At 34.6% G+C, this 24,638-nt stretch overlaps 4 protein-coding genes and 1 non-coding gene across 7 annotated transcripts; 4 read left to right on the top strand and 1 right to left on the bottom strand.

The window, feature by feature from the left end:
• The first annotated feature begins 1,171 nt into the window (after nt 1-1,171).
• On the top strand, nt 1,172-2,287 carry INP1 (transcription factor). Its single transcript, XM_022903202.2, has one exon. The coding sequence runs from the start codon at nt 1,280-1,282 to the stop codon at nt 2,099-2,101; it is 822 nt and encodes a 273-aa protein (XP_022758937.2). The 5' UTR covers nt 1,172-1,279; the 3' UTR covers nt 2,102-2,287.
• Nucleotides 2,288-2,617: 330 nt separating this feature from the next.
• LOC111305547 (beta-ketoacyl-[acyl-carrier-protein] synthase III A, chloroplastic-like) lies at nt 2,618-9,238 on the bottom strand. The gene is made up of 8 exons (XM_022903189.2): nt 8,386-9,238; nt 6,864-7,012; nt 6,270-6,406; nt 5,226-5,331; nt 5,017-5,135; nt 3,902-3,966; nt 3,594-3,816; nt 2,618-3,036 (listed from the first exon to the last, which is right to left on the bottom strand). The coding sequence occupies exons 1-8, from the start codon at nt 8,568-8,570 to the stop codon at nt 2,815-2,817; spliced, it is 1,206 nt and encodes a 401-aa protein (XP_022758924.2). The 5' UTR covers nt 8,571-9,238; the 3' UTR covers nt 2,618-2,814.
• Nucleotides 9,239-13,457: 4,219 nt separating this feature from the next.
• TRNAG-GCC (transfer RNA glycine (anticodon GCC)) lies at nt 13,458-13,528 on the top strand. The gene has a single exon. It is a non-coding gene; the product is annotated as a tRNA-Gly (tRNA).
• Nucleotides 13,529-14,976: 1,448 nt separating this feature from the next.
• LOC111305527 (uncharacterized) lies at nt 14,977-20,012 on the top strand. 2 transcript variants are annotated; one of them, XM_022903179.2, is made up of 5 exons: nt 14,977-15,349; nt 16,806-17,023; nt 17,367-17,513; nt 17,842-18,394; nt 18,522-20,012. In XM_022903179.2, exons 2-5 carry the CDS (start codon nt 16,913-16,915, stop codon nt 19,871-19,873), a joined length of 2,163 nt encoding a protein of 720 aa, XP_022758914.2. In that variant the 5' UTR covers nt 14,977-15,349; nt 16,806-16,912; the 3' UTR covers nt 19,874-20,012. The 2 variants fall into 2 exon arrangements, with proteins under 2 accessions (XP_022758914.2, XP_022758898.2); XM_022903163.2 differs by having other exon boundaries at nt 16,659-17,023.
• A 1,047-nt stretch (nt 20,013-21,059) lies between these two features.
• Nucleotides 21,060-23,788, top strand: LOC111315314 (putative WRKY transcription factor 15). 2 transcript variants are annotated; one of them, XM_089766176.1, is made up of 3 exons: nt 21,060-22,417; nt 22,640-22,765; nt 23,130-23,417. In XM_089766176.1, exons 1-3 carry the CDS (start codon nt 21,768-21,770, stop codon nt 23,182-23,184), a joined length of 831 nt encoding a protein of 276 aa, XP_089622302.1. In that variant the 5' UTR covers nt 21,060-21,767; the 3' UTR covers nt 23,185-23,417. The 2 variants fall into 2 exon arrangements, with proteins under 2 accessions (XP_089622302.1, XP_022772680.2); XM_022916945.2 differs by having other exon boundaries at nt 21,156-22,417; nt 23,275-23,788.
• Nucleotides 23,789-24,638: the final 850 nt, after the last annotated feature.

The raw sequence follows: 24,638 nt of genomic DNA, 5'->3' as shown, positions 1-24,638 counted from the left end.
AGGCAAGTGTCATTACTATATATATATTGTTTACTTTCAGTGCTGATCTTAGCACCAAACAGATGCCAAAAATAACATCAAAGAAAAGATAACCAAATTCTGGTTATGGCTTCCTGGCTTTGACCTGTTTATCTATACAACATATAAATGCACATAATCCAGCAGGAGACATTTGAGTAAACAAACTAAGTCTTGATGATGTCGGTTTGGTGCTTATTTATTTTATTCTGTATCTGTAGCTAATATTTCAAAGAATACTAGAAATCCTTCATTAAGATTCTGATCTGTAATCTGAAATAGCACTAGACTCCAGAGCCCTAGGTCAAGGAGTAACATATTTGGTATAGCTACTTATATGTCTTCTATAATCAAGGAGAATATCAAGACTTTAGATCCTTCTCCTCTCTTACAAACTATTCAAAAAGAAAAGCTGTTTTCTTGTGCAAATATCCTCCTTTTGATAACCAGCCCCCCTGTCTAACTTCAAGGCTTGAGCAGCATCTTAAGATTTGGGATATTTAAAGAAAAGCTGTTGCAGAATTCGCAGTATTGCATTTGCATTCAACAAATCCATTTTAACTTTAGACTATAAGAGATTTACATTTAGCAACGAACCAAATTTGTTATATAGTTTTTGTTTTATTCAAGGATCCATATAAGACCAAATTTGTTATACAAATTTTCTCGACAACCATGGAAAGACTAGCATTAGCCATTAGCAATTAACACTGCAACTACTCGACAGTTTAGATGACTACCTCTTAGCCCATTGACAAGCAAACCATTTTTATTTTCTCTCTTGATGGACCCATGCTAAGATTGGATTCCAGGACCCAGTAGCGTGGTCTGTGGGCTCCATGTCAAGCGGATTTGGATTCAGAATGGACTGAGTTTACAAGTGCATGGGCTTAACTATCTGATTTCCAAGATAAGGTTAATACAAATGATGCCAATATCCAATTCATCACCGGCTTTATTCCTCTAAGCCCAATAGCAAATGACATCCAGAGTTGACAGCTATTTATGTGAGATTAAACAAATGCAGGCCCATACATTATACAGTCCTCAAAACCCACCAAGGCACCAACGGCAGTAGCTGTCCTTTTCCCTCCAAAACCTTCTCTGGCTGCTTTAGTCTATTCCTTCTTTCTCCATTCTACGACAAGTGTAAAACCAAGAAAGTTAAAAACACCCACCAAACTGCACCAAGTGAAGAATCAATCCACTCACTGCCCTTAGAATCCTCCGTCATTCGCCACAGGCATCATCTTGTGCAACAATGCCAAGACCCTTCTCTTTTTTTTCTCGCAAGAAATCCACCACTCTCTCTTTCAAAGACTACCATGAAGAGTGGTTCAACACTCTCAAGAACACCCTCCTCCCTCCACTCCACCAATCCCTCTCTTCTCGCTCACCCACTCTCCTCCCCTTTCATCGTGATCTCCTCCTCCAACACTTCCTCTCCTACTACGACTCCCTCGACCTCGCAGCCTCCAATGATGTTTCTCAAATTCTTTTTCCTTCTTGGCGCAACTCCCTCGAAATCCCTTTCCTTTTTCTTGGTGACCTCCACCCTTATCTTTTCACCAACCTTCTCCGCTCATTCATCGATGCAGCCAACAATGAAGAACATGCGGAAGTTGTTGGTTTCAATGATCCTGCTAAGGGTTCACTTCTTGATAAACCCTGGCAGGTTTTGACTGCTTGGATTAACCCATCCCAGAACTTGATCCTAAGACTTGAGCAGATTGAATGTGGCTTAAGGCTAATGGTTCCTGCACTTGTTTCTAGAATAAAGAAAGTTCAGGAAGCTTTTGTGGGAAGGGTTGCAAAGAAATGGGCCGCCAGTGAGGGAAAGAAAAAGGCCCTGGAAGAGGCAGTAAAGGTAGAAATGGAAGAAATGTTGGGTGTATTTGTGGATGCTAATAGGTTGAGGAGGAGTGTGGTCATCGAGATTGTTAATGCAACCGACGTTTATCAGGGTGCTTTGTTTCTTGAAGGTTTAGCCCAATTTCTTGTTGGGTTTAAAGACCCGGTATTGCTTGGTGAATTGGAACGATGCAAGACACCCATCAGTGGAGGAGTTCACTGGGGATTTTGAGGCACTGCACATATATTTATTGTTGTTTCTTGGTCAACAGTTGTTTGATTTTGTATCTTGTTCCAAGGTCTGGATTCTGGAGTTATGAGTTAATTACCAATTTAGCACCCTCTCCAAGCTTTTTTGGTTCAATTGCTTTGTTAAACTGTTCTACTAAGGTCTAATTTCAATGGATTTCCCTATTTTCTGGCTGTTCAGGATTTCAATTTTCACATAGGTCTAATTCAATTTAGCTACTGGTTGTAAATTTGTAATACTTCTGCAAACGAGACAAAGAGGTTTATATCAGCTTCCATCTAGCAAGTGTTAAATGGAAAACTTTTCTAGTTATAGTTGCTGAATGCTTTGTAGAATCAATCCTGGTAAAGAACAGAAAAAATGTGCATTGGAGGACTCCCGTCTTTGCTCAGCCGTAACATACTTCTGCCCACGTTTGACACAAAGGGGTAAAAGGGATTAGTATTACAGTGCTCATTATGGTGATGCACAGGGCAGAAAAACTAAAAGTTAGAAGGCTTGAGGAAAAATAATAAAATTTTATTTGCAGTGCAACAACCAAAATATAACAGACTTCGAACAAACAAAATGGAGATTGCAAGCGCAAACTGCCATTATCTGCGTGCTTTTGGATCAGGATGTAGGTACTGGAGAGCTGCACTTCATAAGAATTTCTCTTCTTTTCTACACGGTTAATTTCGCTACAGGGCAATTTTTCATCCCCATCTAATAATAGCAGAACCCCAAGTTAAACCTGCACCAAAACCTGCAGTTGCAATTGTATGGCCTGGTTTTACCTTTCCACTTCTAACAGCTTCATCCAATGCCAAAGGAATGGATGCAGCACTAGTATTACCATAATTTGCCAAATTTGATATGACCTTTTCCTGTGGGAATTCTAAACGTGTTGCAACTGCATCAATAATCCTCTGGTTTGCCTGCATTAATCGAATCTCTGTCAGATTTCTTTCCCCTCTTAATCATTAGAAGATATTATGCTGACTTGCTGAGTACTACCCTCAGCCATAAAATATGTGAATTAGTGGCTGCAGTTGGTCACTTCTGATGGCCTGGGCTTTAATCATTACCCTCAGATAAATTAATCAAAACAACACTAATGTTCTATTTTAACCAAATAGCTTTCAACAACTTCCAATGGTTGCTGGTGTATAAGGGCAGCGGCCAGAACCAACTGTACTCTTCCTATTCTCGAGATGTTTCTACCCCAAACCCTAAAGTACCACTAATGACTGGCTAAGTCACTTTCTGTCAAAGGACTTTCTCATAGTTAAAGATATAACATGCCTGAAGTTAGATTTAAAAATGAAAGAACAATGCATCAGTGACAATAATGTAGAACAACTGTCATTAAGGGAAATCTAAGCACTGATAATCAGGGAGCTCTCCTTGTTAGGCTAGCTCGCCAAGTAAATGGCAGGGCATATTTTGACAAAAGCAAAAGCAACACTATCTCTGTACACTCTAAACCATATACCTGATGAAGCAATAACCAGTCAATGCTGGCGGCAACGAGACCAGCTTTTCCCAAGGCAGACTCAATTGATTGTGGCACACATCGCACAGCAAAGCGAAAAACTTCTTGGCCATTCATCTGTATGCAGGAATAAGAAGATCTTTTTGGAGGGAAATCTAACACTGAACCATTAAAACCCAACAGATCACTGGTTTTATTGTCATTTATGGGGACACCAAGATGTCTGCAACAAGGGAGGCAGCTTAGTCAAATTCCTCAGAGGAAACAATATAGTGTTTACTTACTTCCACAACATGAGAAGCACATACCTTCCACCCTCACCATCACTATGCAAGTCAAAGCTTAATAAACCATCTTCCTCAGCATCGCAGGCCTAAAGAATCATTTTTATCACAAATGATATTAAGTTTCATTGCAAAAGAAAAGCAGGTACATGGTAACACTATTATTTCAGAAGAAACCATTAGGCCAGTAATACTTTAGGCACATCAACAGATACAAAAGTTGGTATAACGAATATGATAATGGCACAATTGGCTCTAAAAATATACATATGAAAGTTACAATTAAAAGTATAAAACAAAGTCTTAGATAATTTAATCTCTCAATCACCATATATCCATCCCCCATCAGGGTTACAAGAGTTTGGTTTTTAACAAACCAAATAGAAAGTGAAAGACAATTCTCCACAAATATTTATGATTTCAACCCACTAGTTCTATTTTTAGTCTGCCTGACGATTATAGGAACCTATCTTACATGCACATTGCTATGAAATCTGGATGCAAGGATCAACCTGTCACTCAGATTCATCTACTCCCAAAATCTTAGGTGAGAAGTGGCCCCCAGAAAATATCTAATTATGTTTGCCTATTTTGTAAATCTAAGATGAGAGCAGCTGAATATAGGTACTTCCAATCCTGTACTTTGTATTGTGCAACAAAGTATTAAAGTAAAATGGAGAACTGTATCTTTTATCAGGATGTCTATTCAAGTCCTCCATCACACAAGCGTACCAAAGAATGTAATATAATGTGCAAGTCAGGCACATGCCACTCCTGTACCGGTATCATGTGTGCAAATGTGTTTGGCAACTCAACAAGGGTATGATGCATGAAGACATCATTCCTTGCAAAGATTGCAGATTACATGCATGATGCAAGCTTCTACAACTTGATATAAGGCAAGATAAGATCTTTTCCTTCATAAACAGTTCTCTATTTACAGCCAACTATTATGACCTCTGGTAGACAGAAACACCACATATGCATGTAAATTGACAAATCAGATTATCCTCTTCATCAAGGAAACTAGAATCTGCAATTGGATGAAATAAGCTGTAATAGCTAATGCATATTCAAGAAATTGTCATTGCATCATCCAAAAATGAGTTAAATTACAAAAAGAAGGTATGATGTATTACCTGAACTAGAACAGCACCAGCAGCATCCCCGAAGAGAATGCATGTACCTCTATCAGTCCAATCAACTAACCGAGAAATACCATCAGCTCCAATCACTAAAACATTATGAAACCCACCTCCTGTAATTCATAAAGGTAAAAGTTTGATTTTATAACAAATGAATTGCCATACTCAAAACCTCCTTGCTATGAAGTAAACAAATTCATTACCCCTAATGTGGCAAGCAGCTGAGACCAAACCAAGCACAAATCCACTACATGCAGCAGTAATATCATAAGCTAAAGGAGTTTTTCTGCAGCCAAGCTCTCTTTGGACCTGACAATTTAAAGAAAGGTTTCCCGAACAATGTACAAATTAATATTCAATAAAACATACACAAATTACTGTTAAAATAAGCACATATGCAGTGTTGAGACCTACATACAAAATTGAAGACTAGTGAAGCTCAAGAAAACCCAACCTCTGCTCAAATTAGACTAAATTTGTTAAGCCAAATAGTTGTCTAACTAAACTCTGTTCTGAAAGTAATTTTTGTATTTATCTGAAGTTTATGCCCAATGACACTTGATAAAATCTACTATAATATCCATGAAATTCAATGTAGTACTAGGGAAAATTTCACTAGAACAAAAGTTACTCTTTCGACCCTGCCTCTTTCACACAAAAGAGAATGCTTAAACCTGGAATCAAGATCTCTGCTCAAGCCCCTATCCTCCAACTACAATTCATGTATGTTACTAAGTTTGTAACCTTCATGTGACTTAAAGCAACAATTATACTTTCCAACAATCTTTGGTTACACTAGTTCCCATGAGATCCCACTATCAAAAATGCAAGGAAACCCCTTATGAAACCCAAACAAGCATGCAAACAAACCAAAAGAACATTTAGTTTTTACAAATATTTAATAGTTTTGAGACAAATAAAGATATACCAATATTGATAAATTTCTAGAATGCAGGGGGGAAAAGCTTGTAAGCACAAACTCAAAGTCTCCTATAATACAAAACATACTATTATTTGTGCTGTTCAAAACAAACAAGCTTTTCAAGATAATCCAGGACATTTCATTTTTAAATTCCCTCTTGATCTGAGTATATTTTGAAGCAGTCTTGTTTAAAATGCACAGAACCATCCAATTCTAGATTTTTAGAAACCTACATGCAGCTCAGGGCATAAATCATGAAAACTGCTATCTTTATCAAAGCCTCCTTATTACATTCTGCAATAAATATCAACCTATCCCCCTATACCTGTGGAGCAGCACCAAAAAGATCTTCTGGAGTAGATGTGCACATCAAGATTAGGTCAAGATCGTTAGGATCAAAATCTGCCATTTCAAGAGCTTTCCTTGCCGCTTGAACCGCTAGGTTTTTTAAACTTTCTTTTCCTGTAAGAGCAATTGTTAATAGGAATCTCCTCCACAGGACCACAGAAATGAGGACGGCAATACATAAAAGAGAAGGGATGTAAGCTTCCATCTTTTGTTAACAAAAAACTACACAAACAGACAAGGTTTTGGTCCACCTATGGCCAAAAAAGCAATTTAGAAATAAGTGATGCAACACTTAACCCAGGCCAAAATTCTGCCATATTATAACACGAAAAGCCTCTATAAACTATTTTTCAACCTCTTAAGAAATAGCAAGAATAAGAGGCTGTACTTAAAACCATTCTAACTCAGCGCAACTGGGGCTCGGACTTTTCAAGACATATACCCTTCCACATGATTTAAGCTAAAGGTTTTAATCACATTAATGAATGTTTGAAACAAGAAGGAAATTCCATCAAAACAGTTGACAAATAGTCTACGCATAGCACTAGTATGCATTAGAGTATGTTCTGACCTGAAATAACCCGTCGATTTCGTATTCCAGTGCGGACAGAGATCCACTGGTCAGAAGTATCAACTATTTTTGCAAGATCATCATTGGAAACTGAAAGAGCTGGCACTGCTGACCCACAGCCAACCAACTTGCAGCCTTTACTGACAGGCCTGTATTTTTTCCAAAGCGTAAATAGAAAAGTAAATCACGTCAGGAAAATCATTCTCCTTTCAATATGAAAGTAGTAAATAAACAAATAAAAATGAGGCTGCTTCTCAACTCTGAAGGCCAGACTGAATTTGAAGTACAAAGTAAAAGCCGTTGGCAGACCCAGCTGTTTGGCATGTGTTCTTTGATAACATCAGTGCCAAAGTGGGTTACATACAACATTTTACTTAAACTGCAGGCTCCAGCAGGAGCTTCTCAATCACCATCAGAAGAGAAAACCGATGCTTCTAGTAGATTAATAGTAACACTATACAGGCCTGGAGTGCTCAAAAAGCTTACTGATACCTGGCTGTCTTTTACCAGTTAAGTGTCTCCCTGACTAATGTAGAATTATCAATCACTAAGATGGCCTCCCAGAGACAAAACGAACCAAAAAACATTCAACAATGAATCCAGAAACTAACAAACATTAAGTTTCTGAATTATGACCATATTAATTTCAAGCTCCAGATATAAGCAAAGCATGTAGGTATTAGCCTACCAGGGTCACAGGAAGATTTCTCTATCGAAATGGCAAAAACTCCAAAGAGATTGTTATCTCCCTTACTCTCGTCTCATAACCCAAAGCAAGTTTTCCTATATCATATATATCCATGAAGGGATAACAACCGATACTATTTCAGTGGCAAACTCAGTACAACAAGTTATTCTTGTTATGCCAGACACAGTCTCCTAAACCGCTGATTATACCATTCTTAATTTGGAGATTAAGGTTAATTAATTGTTAATTCAGCTAGGACTACTTAAGAGCATATTAAACCAAACATCTTGCTGATACCAAGTTCAAGAAACCTCTGCAAAGCTACCTTCGCATAAACTAGGTGGATCTCAATTTCAGCTTATCAGTAATTTTTCAACCCTCAATGGAAATCCACCAAGAGCAAGCAACACGATTAATGGGAGATCCTAATCTTTCAAATTTAATTAAGTCAAATCCCCTGTAAATAAGCTCCAAATGCACATGCATGAACCCCTTTCATCAATTTATAAATGAAAAGAATTGTCTTTGTTCAACGCACATGATTCTTGTGCAAGAGCACTCTAGCCTTCAATTTCATAATAAATATAACACGCAAACTACGCAATCCTAATAAAATTAAAACCCAATAATAAACCAAAAATTTCTTCTTCCGTGAAAAAATATTCATATTTACTAAACTACTAGAACACAATAAAGAACCATAAACCATGCTCATTTAACACAGTTTTCACAAATAAACTAGTTGCTAGACTCCAACAACACAATTTCCAGAGAAATAAATCAACCAAGCAACAATCAAACAAGAAATCGTATAAATAAGCGGAAGAAATTTACTTGGGTAATCGAGATTCAGAAGGGGAAACATGCTTCTCTGCACCTTCAATGCCACTTGAGCAGACAACCCTTCTAAAGTTTCCTTCAGAGAAGCAAAACCCAGATCGAAAAATGCCTATTGAAGGCTGAATATTTCTCCTCATCCTCGGAACTGGAGGTGAGAAAAACCCAGATGCATTTGCCATTTACGCTCACACACCAAAAAAAAAAAAACAGAAAACACTCACTTTTCAGCGGCAAAGGAATATTATAGCTATGAAATGAGAGATAGAGAGGAAAATTTTGAAACTTCGGTTGCCTAAACGGAGAAAGCAGGGATCTTTAAAAATGGAAAAAGCACATAAACTATGAACGCCGAGAAAACGAGAGATACTCAAAGCAAATAACTTTCATAAATCAATTTTTACAAAAGGTTCAATAGATTTATGCAAAACTTGAGTGACACACAGGTTTCATTTCAGGCTGTTTTAGGTAAAGATCTTTGGAGGGTCCGATGATAAAATAAAAAAGAAAAAAAGTTGGCGATTTTGCCAACCAATTATGCGGAAACCCCAATGCTACTCTTAATTTCTCTCACCATAAGTATATGTTCTTCATGCAATGTGCTTCACCATTTCCAATGACTTTATTTTTGCTGCAATCCAAGTGGTGGTGGTGGGATTGTTTTGCTGGACAGAAAACAGGTGGAACTTGACACTTGGTCATTTTTGCTCTTTAGTGGGTACGTGGCAAATACCCATTGGCTGTTAGTTCGTGAATTACAAGGTTTGGTTTGCATAGGAAAGGATGGAAGCTTCAGTCCCCTCACCCTCCTCTACTCATTCTTCCAAGTTCTAACTTAACTCTTTTCCCCAACAACAGAAGTTAAGAGTTTGTTCAGCTACTAGTTGTCGAAACTTTCTGTCCTTTGACTTGAAAAAAAAAAAAAAATTAAAGAAGCACTTGTTTAATTTTGATTTTATTTCATTTTTTAACTTTAAATTATATAGTTTTATAAATGATCGTGCTAATAAAAAATGTTCAATGTGGATTATACGCCATCACCTCCGATATAAATTGGATTTGCAAGTAGAAATTTTTAATCGATACCATTGGTTGACGTTGGGTTTCAAATAAAGGGTAGGTTTCTTTTTACAAAAGAAAGACAATTAAAGGATTGTTTGTTTTTGTTTTTTTATTTTTATTTTTATTTTAAATTTTTTTTAAATTAAAAATAAAAATATGTTTGGTAAGTTGTTTTTATTTTTTGTTTTTAAAAATTGAAAACAAAATTTTAGAAATTATTGAAAGTTAAAAAATTATGTTTTCTTTTTTAAAAAAATAATTTAACATTGTTATCATTGAGTACTGTTTACAGAATTTACAATTAAACGTTACAGCAAAGCTACAATTATTATATTAATAAAATAATATTTTTATTATATAAATATTATATTAATAAATATTATTATATTTATTATATTAATAATATTATATTAATAAATTATATATTATATTAATATAATATATTATTTATTTATTAATATAATATTTATATTATTATATTATCAATAACAAATAGAGTCTAAAAACTTTAAATATTTTCTCTTATATGTTTTTATTATCACATTTTTTAAATAAAATCATTCTGTTCATGTTTTCAAATTCAATAAAATAAAATAAAATAAAACAAAAATTTTAAAAATATAAAATATAAAATACACAACAATACCGAATGACTTTTAGTTTATGACTTAATTTCTAACATCTTAAATCTTTCTTTAAAATAACACGATGAGAATGTTTTAGTGAGGCTATTGGTTGAGGTTCGTCTATGAATTAAAACTCACTTAATATTGTTGCTTTGTGCTAATAAATTATAATTATGTCATATGAAGATAAGATATGGCATATAAAATGGTTAATCTGAATTTGAAATTTAATTAAATTGTATTTAAATAATTATTTTTAAGAAATGACATCAATAGTGTATAAATTTTAAATTTTAATATTTATAATTTTTTATTTTTAAATTATAACTTTTTACATAAAAATATAAAATGATCAACAAAAATATAATTATGTGATTAGAAGATTACATATCTATAACTATATATAAAAGTAACCTACCATGGAAATGACAATTTTACTCATTTAATTTTTGACCAAATGCTTGACATGTGTTTAAAAAGACGATAATGCCCTCCTATTTAATTGACAAAAATACCTTTTCTTTTGAATGTAAATCACTATAATTTCCTCATTTTTTAAATGAAAAAAAAACCTCTCTCATAAATTTCAAATTAATATAATGTCCTTTATTCTTAAATGACAAAAAAAAAACTCTTAAAAATATAAAATCACTATAATACCATTATATCATAATTACAAAAATAATTCTCATACCATATTATGCTAAAATTACTATAATACTCTTTCTAACTATAATTATGAAAATTGCCTACAATCATGATTGATCAAAATTACTATAATATTTTCTCATTATAATTACCAGAATGCCTTTCCATCAAAATAATTATAATACTTTTTACCATAATTATGAAAATATCTTTATAATTAGTTTATAAAAAATTTACATATGTCATTTTATTTGAAATTTTATAACTACATAATGAAAATAAACCCATTTGGAAATTACAATTATGACATTCTAATTATTTGCTTATTGCTTAACATGAGTAAAAATTTAATGTAGTGCCCCTCTTTTCAAAATCAACCAAAATTTCATTGAAAATTATTATAATACATTTTTAATTATTTGACAATTGAATGCACGTGTCTAAATTTAGTGTAGTACTCATTTTATAATTAATTAAAATTATTATAATATCCCCCTCATTATAATTATTGAAATACCCCAATATCACAATTTGTCAAAGTTACTATAATACCTCCTCTAGCTATAATTACAAAAATGCCTTTTACTTGTTATTAATCAAAATTACTATAATGTATTTCTTACCATAATAAAATTATTGATTTTTTCTTTAAAAAAATTAAGTTGAATGGGTGATAATATTAGTGGCCTTTGATTTCATGGGCAAATGGATTTGAATTTGATGATTGATTAATATTTATAATAAATAAATATTATATCAAAAGGTTAGATTATCATGTATGTATTATTGAATTTGGATTTATTTTATAAGTTTTTTTTAAATAGCCTCTCTTATTTAAAATAGAAGTTAACATCTATCCAATTGTAATTGAGTTACACAATTAGAACATTTTTTTTATTTGTTAAAAAGATTATATTTTTCTAAAAATAAAAAACCAACAAAATACTAAAAAATAATTTTTAATTTATTATTAAATTAAAAATTTTATATTTCATCAAAATAAAAAAATTTTACAATCCATGTGTGATCAGGTAATTTTTCTAGTAACATATATTATATGGTTTGAACAAATTTAATAATTTAAATACGATTAATATGATGACATGGTTAATTCAACCATGCCAAAAAAAGTTTGGCAGCACATGAAATTTTGGAAAAACATGACTGGGTATAAATTATAGTTATTTTAAACAACATTGCTTTTTGGGGTTTCATTTAACAGGTAGAGCTAGGGAGAGGATTAGAGTAGGGTTTAGGGAGGAGGGCATATAGGACGTTTGTTACCAAAATATCAACTCAAAGTTTATTCATTCCGTCATTTACCTTTTGATTTAGTGATTAAGGAAGTTTTACAAAAATATAAAAATCTTAATTTTGAGTCAAAATTTCCTACCCTTTTCCGTATTACCTTTCCCTGAATAAAAAAAAAAAAAATCCACTCCACGAGTAATGTTATAACGATGAATTCGATTTTAAAAACCCAAAATCCTCCGATTTTCATTATGAGTTATCATCTTATTATATCTTAATAAAGGATCCAAGTCAAATGCAGCCCAAAACTGAGAATTTGGGGAGGCCTGAAGGCAATGTTAGCTCAATTCAGCCCATTTTGGTACATATTTAAGGAACTAAACCAATACCCTTGGGCCTTTGGGAAATAAAGATGCGTGACACTTCTCATCCCAATAAATATAGCCCCGTGGCCTTAACTGTATTGGTTAGAAGGTGCAGAAAGTTGAGCATCCCAAATTCAAAGGGATGTTTGTTCGATTGGGACAATAGGAAAAGTGTGTTTTTGGTGTGGAACTTCAGTTAGAATAGTAGTCATTTTTGGTGGTCATTTACAAATGGTTTTATCATTTGCCATTTCATTGTTGACCATGGGTTGGGCACTTGAAATTTAGGTGCTATTCATGTTCACATATCAATGCCACCATCTTTGGCAAATTGGAATACAGGAATAGCAAAATATCAAATCTAAAGGCATTAAGCCTGAGGATGGATTGGAAAATGGACCCCCGAAATCAACAAAAAGAAGATTACTCACTCACGCACCTGACAACAACAGAATGGAATTGCAAAGCCAGCACAGCTATAAAGCTGCTGTTTTATATGTTCAGTATAGCTACAATATTCCTAAAGGAAAACATTATCAAATAAATACAGTTCAAAACCAGGATGCTTAAATCATCTTTATATTGGAGCTTCTTTTCGAATATAATGGAATAGATAAACAGAACTTTGAGTAGAGCATGGGTGATGACTGATGAGTAACTCCTTTGTGCTTTATACATGCAGGCTAGCTGCAACCTATGAATTAACAGATGCTTGTGTTATTGATGAATGCATCCACTATTAGGCTTTATATTTGGTAGCTCTTTTTGAAGTCTTCATGGGGTTGCAAAACAAGGTTTTGCCCATTCCCATACCTGAAGGTACTCTGGTGGGGCGAGTCTATTAGTGTATACAGTATCATGCATTAACCGTCTCCATACTTCGAAGCCTGGGCATCCACACTGAGCTGCAATCTAGTTGTAATACTCAAACTGCAATAACCATGCATGTCCAACAGATACATTTGACTATAACCTAAAGAAAATCGACAAAGAGATATTAAAAATTTGCAGGTTTTATAGTGTAACAATTGAACAACAAATACATTTTTAATATCTTGTTTATCCTTAAAGTGGTAAAACGAATTTTATAATTAGTTGCAAGCGTCTAACAAAAATGGCACCAGTGGTCTAGTGGTAGAATAGTACCCTGCCACGGTACAGACCCGGGTTCGATTCCCGGCTGGTGCACTGCAGTTTTTTTTTCGTACCTGCATCTTTTTGTTTAGTAGAAGGAAAGTCATAAAAGGCTGTAACTATAAAACACACTCTTCTTTTATTTCGTTTTGCAGTCAAAACCTTGCCAAGGAAAACTGCAATGACAATTTACAAGGTTTTATTTTTCTTTGTTTTATTAAATCATTAAGGTCAAAATTGAATCGAAGAGAATTAGTATACAAGTAAAACATTCTGTAATGGCTGACATCCTTCACCTTTGTACATGGATTTGTTTTTTATTAATGGTGTACTTTGTGAAGTACTCATGGGCTTCCAAAACCAGGTGGTGGTCTTCCCATTCATCCTTGTATGTCACTGGTCGAAGACGTCTTTTCTCAGAAGCTGCACGGTACATTTGCTTTCTCCATTTTTCAATGCCTTGGCAGCCACATTGTGAAGCAAGCCAATTATTATACATAAACTGCAAAATGGATTAAAAAGAAAACTAATTAATGATATGGATGATGAACTCCTTGTGATCAATGGGAACCATACCAGCACCTATTGCAGTTGAGAGTTAACAGATAAGCCCAGCAGGCAATAAATTTGCCATCAGGAGTAGCATTCCAAACCAGCAAATCTGAAGGAGACCTTCTGCTTAAAGGAATCTGTAACTAAAATCTTAACAACATCGATCATCCTCAACAAATAATTGCTTAACCTCATCCACCTTCCTTCTGCATGATCAATCAAATCAGATACCATCACCTGGGTAAGAAGTTCAGGATCCCTAACTTCTGCTCTATATATCCAAACCTGGTTTATTTATCCATTTGTCTCTCGTGCGACTGTATTCATCCCATTCCCCACCGATCTCCACCTAAAGCCTTCCTTCAGCAATTGTGTCTCTTCCTGCCATCAAACTACGCTAAGTCATAGAAGGATTACGATCCTCCACAGCAGCCATAAAGGAGCAAGTATATGACAATATTTTGCTTAGCCAGTAGAGCAAGAATAAAATCTCTGAAGCCCATGTTTTGCTTTATTAAATATCATCATATCATTTTTATTATTTAACCTAATTCATGGTTGTAGACAAAAGCTATATAGAACATTTGACTTAAGAAACATTATATTTACAAGATGTGGATTTGAGAATAATGATGTAGTTACTTATAATAATTATAAATCGGGTAGCTTGGAAGAATGGGACAGTGAACCAAAGGGTAACGGAAGATGGGAAAAAGGACATATTAATGGAGGGACAGAAATGTAAAAATAAGAACATAACATATTAAATGGCCTTATCTTTGCTTTTTGCAGTTGAAACTGTCCTACCACTCCCGATTGGTCCTCTTAGAAAAGCCCGAAATCTAAAAAATATAAAATAAAATAAAATAATAAAGGAATCCCAAAGATTATGTGAGAGAGAGAAAGGGACAGAAAGTAAATATAAATAGCAGAAAAAGAAACAATGATGTGCCACATAAACTACTCTAGAATACCTTTCTCTTCAGAAACAGAGAAAAAGAGAATTATCTTCTCTCCTCTTTCATGGTTTCATTACATTACATTACATTTCCTTTCTTTCTCTTTCAGGTTTTTTTTTGGTCCCAAGCCCAAAGTGATCTGATTCATTTTCATTTATTTTCTCTAACATATCTTCTCTTGCATCTATCTGCATCAAGTTTTTAGTTGTTGGGAGTCTTGGGAATTGTTTTTGTTTTCTTTTCTTTTTTAATATCTTGATTGTGATCTGGTTAAGACAGTTAGGGGCTCTGGGGAGAAACAAGTGGAAAGTGGAGGTTTTTTTTTTCTTATGGTGGAATGCTTTTTTGTCTTATTTGTCTCCTGGTGAGTTCTTTCTCCCTTTACATTTTTGGAATTCGACTATGGATAAATTTTGACTTTTGTTTCTTCACTTGTTTATGTGTTCATGTCTTGTTAGCTTTTCTGCCTATTTGTTTAATGATTCATGGCTTGGATGAAGTGGGTTTTGTTTTACTAAATGTTGATAAAATTAACAATTATTGGCATTTAAGTTCTGTTTCTTTGGGTTTATTCTGTTTCTATGTATACGTAATCAAGTTTTTTATGCATAAAATCTAAACAGAATATGGTTTTCATGGCTTCTGTTTTATGTTAAGATTTTCCTATGAATTTTACCAAGATTCATCTTCATGATGAGGAGAAAAACAATAGTTATTTCTAAATGAAGGGAAAAAGACCTTCTTTTGGTAAATATCCATACACCCTGCAGTCCTGCACATCTTTGAATAATATAAAGAGCTGAGTTGAATGGCGTCTTAAATCGAACTCCTTTAGCAACTTTCTTTTACATTGAACTGGCTCGTTCATGTTTGATTAGTGTCAGAGTGTTGTTTGTGATTGTTAGAAGTGACTTCAATCACCCAAGTATGTGGATTTTCTATATACTCAGGGTGCGGTCTGTGTGTTTCAGCCACCCTATTTTTCTCCCCAACTACAAGTTTATTGTTGGATTTTTTTTTTTTTTTTACCTAGGAAATGGCATGTCAGCTACCATTGAGTTGCTAGACATGAGTATGGATGAAGCTTAGTTGAGCCTTTTAATTATCTTTTAGAATGCATTATTTCAATGTTGTCAAATGTATGGATTGAACCTATAATTCTGGGGATGCTGTTATACCGTATTATGAGATAACATATCCTACAAACAGCACTGATCAATGGGAAACAGCTGAGAAAATGTAATCTTGTTATGTGGAGCTAACGTTAATCATTTATTCTTTCATTTTATATACATAGATCTTTTCAAACATGGAATCTCTGCTTCATACTGCCGAATGGTCAAACTTTTTCATCATAACATCACCTAGGGCCCATGTACTATTGGGTACTTCGGCTTGGGTTCTTTTAGTTATAATCCTAAATTTGCTAATTACAGCTCATATTGATTCAACAAGTTTATGTGGTTGGAAATATTTTTAACTTTAAACTCCTTTATAGCAAAGTATGTCAGTAGATAGAATTACCGAAAAATCTTGTAAAGACCGTGATCATTTTGGTTTTATGTTTAAATGAAAATATTTTCCGGTAAGGATTTTTCTTTGTTAAATTATTATGTTTTTATAATGAAATTGATGGAACTTTTTCAAAGTTTATCTGATAGTCATTAAAACAGGACACGTTTCTCACGCGGAAAGACTAATATCTTTCCAAGATTGGCTGCCTTATTTGCTATTATCAGTTTCCCCGATTGGCAATCTTAGTGATTATTAGTGGTGCTGCACTATCTTATAACCATCATTTCTGTGAGGAAATGGTGCAGAGATGGAGACCAAAGGACCGTGTGAAACATCATTTCAAGAGTCATTTATTCAAGGATGAAAGATCTGATATCATATAAGGCATTTGTTCCATTCTTTTAAGGAAAATATGTTGACACTAGGAGATATTGATTTGAATTCAATGCAACGATACACTGATTCACTTAAAGATATTTTCAAGCAGACGATGCTCAACCAAGAGATCATATTCAGAAAGCAGGTACAAGGATATCTTTGTGGGTCTTTACATGTTAGTTTGCTACTTTTTTCTGTTCAGAATTGGCGTAAGGGCTGGCTTATCTGATGCATATAAATAATTTCCCTTTGATGGGTCAAGCCTTTGGCCATCTTGATGTAGAAAGTTTTGGCTTGAAATTTGGGTTCTTGTCAATCTTATTGCTCTCCAACTAGATGAAATCATGTAATTTAGAGTTATACTTCAATATATTGCTTTTGCTGGAAGGGTGGACCATGAGGCCATGCATGTCAACATCTGTCGCATGGAAGAATCATGACTCTCCCCCCACTTTAGATGCTAACATTCTTGCTGTTGGTTTTGTCAGGTCCATGAACTCCATCGCTTATATAGTGTTCAGAAGACTCTAATGAAGGATCTTGCCCTTCTGGAGCTGGAAAAGTACAATTCATGGAAAGCAAATGCACAATCATTGCCCCAAGAAACCAGATTCCCCACAAATTCAGTTCCCATGGTAATTGAAGCTACTGTCTTTTGAAATCTTAGAAAATTGACCTCCAAGGATGCTTGAGTGGGTTTCATTAATTAGTTAGAGATTTGCTTCTTTCTCGAATGGTGTTATGAAATAAAATGTCTTTAATCTAAAGCTTTTGAAGGGTGGGAATATGATCAGGAAGATATGGTGAAAAGTTTTATTAGTGTAAGAGAAATCTAGTTGAGAGTTCTTTGCTTTTGCATGCAAAAATGCATTTATCATGACTTTTCTCCTTTTGGGAAGTGTCTGTGTTCTTTTACAGGATGGGTTAACAGATCTAACATTTTCTCTTTGAAACTTTGTTCAGGTGGGGTCAACAGTATCTTTAAGTCAGGAGTTGTTAGGAGGGTGGAGGTGCAAATACCATAAGTTTCAGCGAAGGCCTTTTGATCTTCAACTTCTACCTGATCAGTATGTTAGTCTTGGTGATAATAATATTCCAAATAAAGGAAAACTTGGGGATTACTTAAAAGAAACCAAGGATGTAAATTCTCTTCATGGTTATGATTTCTCAGATCCTCTGGAGTTGAGGCTTTCTTTGAGCCTTGGAGCAGCCAAGGGGAAAAAGGAAGATAAACAGAGAAGTTGTAATGACAAGAAAACTATTACCTGCTCTGGAATTGTCATTGACTTGGAAGAATCTACTGAGAAGACCTCAGATGGGGATGCAAAACATGCTCCTTTAGATTTTGCTGCTGAAGTTACATATTCCGAAGGAAAGCATGATTCACAAGTTGCTATAACCTCTGATGCAATCACTTCAAAAAGGACAAAGAAAGATCTATCTAGTGAGATTGCAGAGAGTAGCTCCTCTGTTGGGGATAGCAAATGCTGCCAAGACTGGAGCTATTTTGATCAAGGTAATAGTGATTTCTTCACATTAAAAGCAGCATTCTCGTAGGAACAATTTTGCCTCTGTTCTTGTTCTGTTCAAGCATATATTTTAAGTATCATAGTTTAGCCTTTCTTTTTTCATCCCATCTACAGGATTGAAATGCCATGCAAATATGCCACATGAAAACTTTTTTACTGGAGAACGCCAGTTCATATCAAATGGAGTGGGACATTTGGACCTTAATGTAGCTCAGCTTGAGGATCGGTCTTGTCACTCAAATGATGCAGTAGTGGCCCTTCCTTTAACAACTAGCTCATCAGGTGGTTTTAGTGGACTGGTTAGCAGGAGTCAGGAAACCTTGTGTCTGACCACATTTTGGAGAAAAGAAATTACGGAGGTCTCTAATGACAGTTTTGAGATGCTTCAACAAGATCATTGTGTAAAACTTCCTTTGATGAATTCCAATAACAAGGACAGGGGAACAGAAATTCAAGTCAGAAATTCTGAACTCAGTGGAAGGAATGAATGTGAAACAAGCCTTATTGGTCCTGCTTCTCTATCCAGGCCCCAAATAAACCTTCCCAAAGACCTTGGCAGCCACAGCGAAAACACCAAGAATGGAAGGGACGAACTGATGTTGAAGTTACCAAATGTTCCTCCTCATGGTCCAAACCCTGCATGCGTAGTTTCTACTCAAATGGGTTGTGAGAGGATTGAAGAAGGGGACACTGTGTTGTTCTGTTCTGATAAAATCCAAATTACGATTGAAGATGAACATCCTGATGAGTCTCCTACTTCAGGGAACTCTAGCTGCATTTCAGATAATGATTCAAGTCCTGTAAGGACTATGAAATCCGGAATTGAACCCTGTAATTCAAGTCTTCCTGCATCTGATCAGTTTTCAGGAACCCATGGAAGATCTCAAGTTGCAGAAACTTTATCAGGTGAGCAGGATCAAAGATCTTCTGACAGTAATGAAATGAAACATGAGTGTTACAATAACAGGGAAGAATCAGCTGAAGTGGATGATTTGATCCAAATAGCAGCAGAGTCACTTATCCATATCTCCTTGGAGAACTCTGTTTGCTATCAGGAATCTTCAACACGGACAGGGTCCAATGAGTTAGAGAATGAGGACAAGGAGCAGCCACAGTGTTCCGCTGATTCTTTTGAGTTAATGACTCTGAAACTGACAGAAAGCAGTGCTGATGACTATTCTATAACATCAAAGCCACTTGAAGTTGGTGACGCAGATAGAAAAGATTCTAGTATCAAGTTGAGAAGAGGAAGGAGACTGAAGGATTTTCAGAGGGACATACTTCCTGGTCTCGCATCTCTTTCTAGACACGAAATTCGTGAAGATATAAACATTCTTGAGGGAGTTTTAAGATCAAGGGAGTACAGGAAAATGAGAGCTAAGATGGCTAACGGAGAGAGTTGGTGTACACCAGTGAGAGGCAGAAGGTCAAGACTCAATTATGTTGGAAGAAAAACTTTTAGATGATATTTAAGTTGAAGTTTAAAGTTTAATGTATTGTGTAATCCAATATCTTTTTAACTAAAAATAATCTGTAAGCACATTCATTGACCTAGAGATATTTAACTATGTTCTGATAATGATTTGACCTATCCATTTTTAACCCTTTCTTCGGAGTTATTTGGCTATGTTCTGAATTATGATTCAATGAAGAAATCAGTAGACTTCATACGTTGATCGCAGAAATTTTGTTTAAAAAGTCACCAGTTTTTCATTTCGGCGGACAGTCACAGGGCTCGATGTAAAGGATAAAGAAGACTTGCTACTAAGGCAAATACTATTAAACCGACCACTCTTGAGTCTTGAGGAACTTGTCCAAGTAGTGAAAAGAAAAGCACTTTGCCCTTGGGAGTCTAGGATGTCAGTGCCAGCAAAGGGAGATGCCTTGGTTAGAAGTAGAACACTCGCTTTTTCCAATGGAAGCCTTCAAATTTTTAGCAATATACAAAACTGAAATATGCCGACCGCTTGAAGAAGTCAATTTTTTTTTTGTTTTTAATTTAAGGCTAGAACTAATATATATGATCTCTAAATCAAACCAAACCATCTTGAAGGTAGTGTTTGGATGTTGGGGCCAGATATTTTACATGGCTCTTTTGCTCTTCCAACCATCAATATCCACATGATCAGCACTAGAATCTGATGAAGAGTCCTTTTTTAGTGGTCATCTTAATACGTGGCATATTTAAGAGAGGATTGATCTATCATATGATTTCCTTGGCAAGAAAATCAAATAATGAAATAATGAAGAATTGAAGCCACTTAAGAACATCCTTTAGGAACAAGCATGCTTCAATCATGAACCCGAGAGGATAAATACCAATGGTCCAAGTTGCTTGAGTGAGAGAGACTGCTTATAATTTTGGTTGGCTGGCTGGTTTAGTAGATTAGATTCATGGGCAAGAAATGCCACATGGAGCCAAAAGTCTTCACCTAAATCTTTGAATCTTTGTGTGTCATCTTCTGTAATTTTGCACACCCCACAACCTACAAATATAATGCTATTTCAATAATAAATATGAAAAGGTCAAGGATTAAATTATCTATTTGTTTCTTTATCTGCATTGGTTTTCCATATTATTATTCGAATCTAAATTTAAATCTATAAAATTATAGCAAGTGCCTGAATTAATTCTAACCCATATATCAGTTGCATTCAGTTTATTGCAAGATAAAATATTGTTACATGAAAAGTTTTTCATCGGTAAATAGGGTAATTAAATGGAGTACTACCACAAAAAGAACATTCATAAAGCACTTCTGTTTCTGAGTAGGCAGGCAATGTACCTTAAGGTTCTCCTCTGAACCATTTCTTTTCTATATCTAGAGCCTTGATGAAGTTGCAAATTGATTACAATATTGAATAAGAATTACATAAAGCCGGCAATTGCAGTCACTGTTGATTCTACTTTTCAATTTTCTCATCTGTTTTCACCTCAATATCTCTCTATCAGTTTTTTTAATTTGTTGCTAATTTGAGAATACTATGGTTATGGTGTGCATTGGTTGGAGTATTGTGTAACCCAAGCCACCGTTGACTGTGAGGGCAAAGAGTTAGATGTGATCGGTTGTGTACTTCAAAAAATTAAGTAATCTTTTTGTTGGTTTTCTATATTTGGCTTATTCAATTAGTACAAGACTCATACAGGATTCATCTTTTGGTGGTTTCTGTACATTGGTTTTATCAAAAACTTAGTCTAAATCTCTCTAGCCTATGTTATTTTTATATGAGGAGTTATACAGGCAGAAGTTGATCATTAAATTAAAGGTTGTCTGGTTCTTGGTGTAAAGTCTCTTTGCTTTTGTTACATTTCAGGCCTTATCAGCTAGATTTCAGATATCATTTCTTTGTTAGTAAATCATGACAGAAGCTTCAGGTGTTTGTGTTTCAATGACCCCAAGATGGGATTTCAAAGTTCATGAAGTTGCTCAAAGCAGTTTCAGACTCGCCAATCACTTGTTTAGTTCCATTTGTGATCAAAGTCAAAAGAGAAGCATTCAGGAAGTAAACCTTATGGCTCAAGATGCAGTGAATGGATTCAGAAAATTGCTTACCCTCCTTGATGGATCAATTCAATCAGACCGTAAGAGGATCAGAAAGGGTCCGTTGCCGAAATCCTGTAACGTAAATCCAATTGAATTGATGGATAGCCCCAGTTTTGCATCTCAAAGTTCTGGTTGCAAATCAAGCCAACCGCATATTCTCAGACAATTAGTCTCTCCACAGCATAATCAATCAAATACTGGTTTAATCCCCAGAAATGTGGTGGTTTTGCCAAATTTGATCATGGGATTGCATCATTCTTCAACACTGCCAAGCATGTCACTGTTTAGTTTGGAAGGACGAAGTAACATGGACAAGAAGATAATTCCAAAGTCATCATCAGAAATTCTGGTTTCTCAGGATGAGTCTTGTATGTTTCCTTCCAAGAGAAAGGTTGGGGTGGAGAGTGAAGAAGCTAGTACAAAATGTGCTGCATCAACTGGGGGATGTCACTGTTCAAAGAGACGGTAAATCCTCATTTCAATTTCTCATGTGACATGATAAATTGTCAAAAGTCTGAAATCTACATATCTATGGGGGCTTGGATGAGTTCAATATTTGACATTAATAATCTGATAGCTTCTTTGTAAGTTGTATCTACTGATTTAATATTTCCTTGTGGCTGAGGATGGATATGTTTTATTTCTATTATTTCTCAGTGACTCATTTCTTCGTTTCTGTCCCAGCAGGAAACTGAGAATAAAGAAAACTTTTCGGGTTCCAGCTGTAAGCAACAAACTATCTGATATACCTCCAGATGATTACTCTTGGAGGAAATATGGACAGAAACCCATTAAAGGATCTCCTTATCCTAGGTATGATATGGTATTACCTTTTTCTTTTCATCCCAAGCTAGTTATCAGTTGATCATAATATTAAATGGCATTTAGCTCTGTCATTCCAATGAATCAGGGTTCAAAAATCAGAAGTCTGTCTTCAATGTTTGAATATCATATCATTTTTTTTATAATTTCATCTCTTCTGGATCTGAGATGTTGCCAGTTGCATTTGGTAATAGATTCAGTTTAGGCAATAATCAACACATTCAGCTCATAAATTTTGAAAATAAGGGACATTTCATGGTTTGGGGGTCCAAATATGCGATACTGTTTGCTCAACCAACTCTTCAAATTAACAAAGTTAGCACAAATGGATGTATTCTCATGGAACATGAAACAGACAGGAGAAAACAGTTTCTTTTCACTGGAACTTTAGGGATGCTTCTTGCATCTAACCAAGAAAGATGCTTCGGCATTCTTATTGTCAATCAATCAGAACCATTACTAATCCTGATTGACATGTTTTCCATGACTTATTTGCCAAGGAGCTACTACAAGTGCAGCAGCATGAAGGGATGCCTGGCAAGAAAGCACGTGGAACGATGTTTGGAGGATCCAACCATGCTAGTTGTGACTTATGAAGGAGATCATAAGCACTCGAGTATCACATTTCAAGCCCCCAATGTGATAGTTCAAGTTCAGAAGTAGAACCATTCCAAGGAATTCCATGCCAGTATTTTCCAAGCTAGAAGTGTTTCTGCCTGTGCTTGGAAATTTTCGCTTGAAGATTCTCTGTTTTCAATGAGAAAAGCCAGTTTTCTCCTGTGAATGTTCATAAACTTCTGCAGTTTCAAGCCTCCGTCTCTTCCTTCTGTGTAAGGGTAACTTCCACAAATTGTGCACATTACAAATAAAATTTCATTCAGTTTTTCAAAAAAACTGACCCTGAGAGATGAACAATTTATATGGGATTGGGCAATTAAGTTCCAAGACAGTGCCACTCCATCATAACTTGGAAAATCTCAAATAAAATGTCAGAATATGCTCATGATTGCATCATCTCCTAGCATTTGCCTTTCTCGAGTTTTCCTATAAGCCCATTAATCAAGCCCAAATATATTTTTTTTAACCCAAGTTGTGTACTTTAAGTCCAAAGACATATTTTTTTATATTATATTATATATAATTTATTTCACAATTAATTTGTTATCATTGAAATATTTCGATAATAAAAAATAATATATAATTTTATAACATAAATATTAATATACCGCCAAGTTATACAACAAAATATAAATATTCAAATAAAGTTAAATGCATATTAAGTTACATAGAAAATATATTTATGATATAAATTATATTTTATGAATAATTACTTTAAATTTATTTAATTATTGGAAATATCATATTAAAGGAATATTATTACATTGATATTAGTATATAATAAAGTATATTTAATTAAAAATATTTTTTCTATAAATATTTAAAATAAGTGAACCGAATGCACCATTCTAATATCTATTTATACTTATTTATTAAAAAAAATTCGTGCATATTTTTATTTATATATTAAAAGAATCTCTAGTATATAAAAAAGTTTTGTAGATAATTAAGGGTATTTTTGAGATGAAACAATGTGGACAAAGTTCTCAATGTCGCTTTCATATGGCATGTGATTCAACAAATTCAGATATAATGTCATTCTTATCTGTTTACTCACCCATCTAAGTTATCCCAGTTGGAGAATTAGAACTCAAAATCTTAAGTTAATTCTCTTCTTCCTATAAATCGAAGTATGAAGTCTAAAAAATGGTCAGTTAGTTTGGTTGGAGGCAATTCTATCATTGGACAGAAAGGGAAATCTTATTCCGAAAATAATGGTTTAAAAACTGTTCATTATTCGATATGC

This window comes from Durio zibethinus, chromosome 9 (assembly GCF_047325235.1).
Source record: "Durio zibethinus cultivar Kanyao isolate XHJ-2024 chromosome 9, ASM4732523v1, whole genome shotgun sequence".
NCBI classification, from domain to species: Eukaryota; Viridiplantae; Streptophyta; class Magnoliopsida; order Malvales; family Malvaceae; genus Durio; species Durio zibethinus.
The sequence above is the reverse complement of the archived record's forward strand: the minus strand, read 5'-3'. Positions and strand labels throughout refer to the sequence as shown.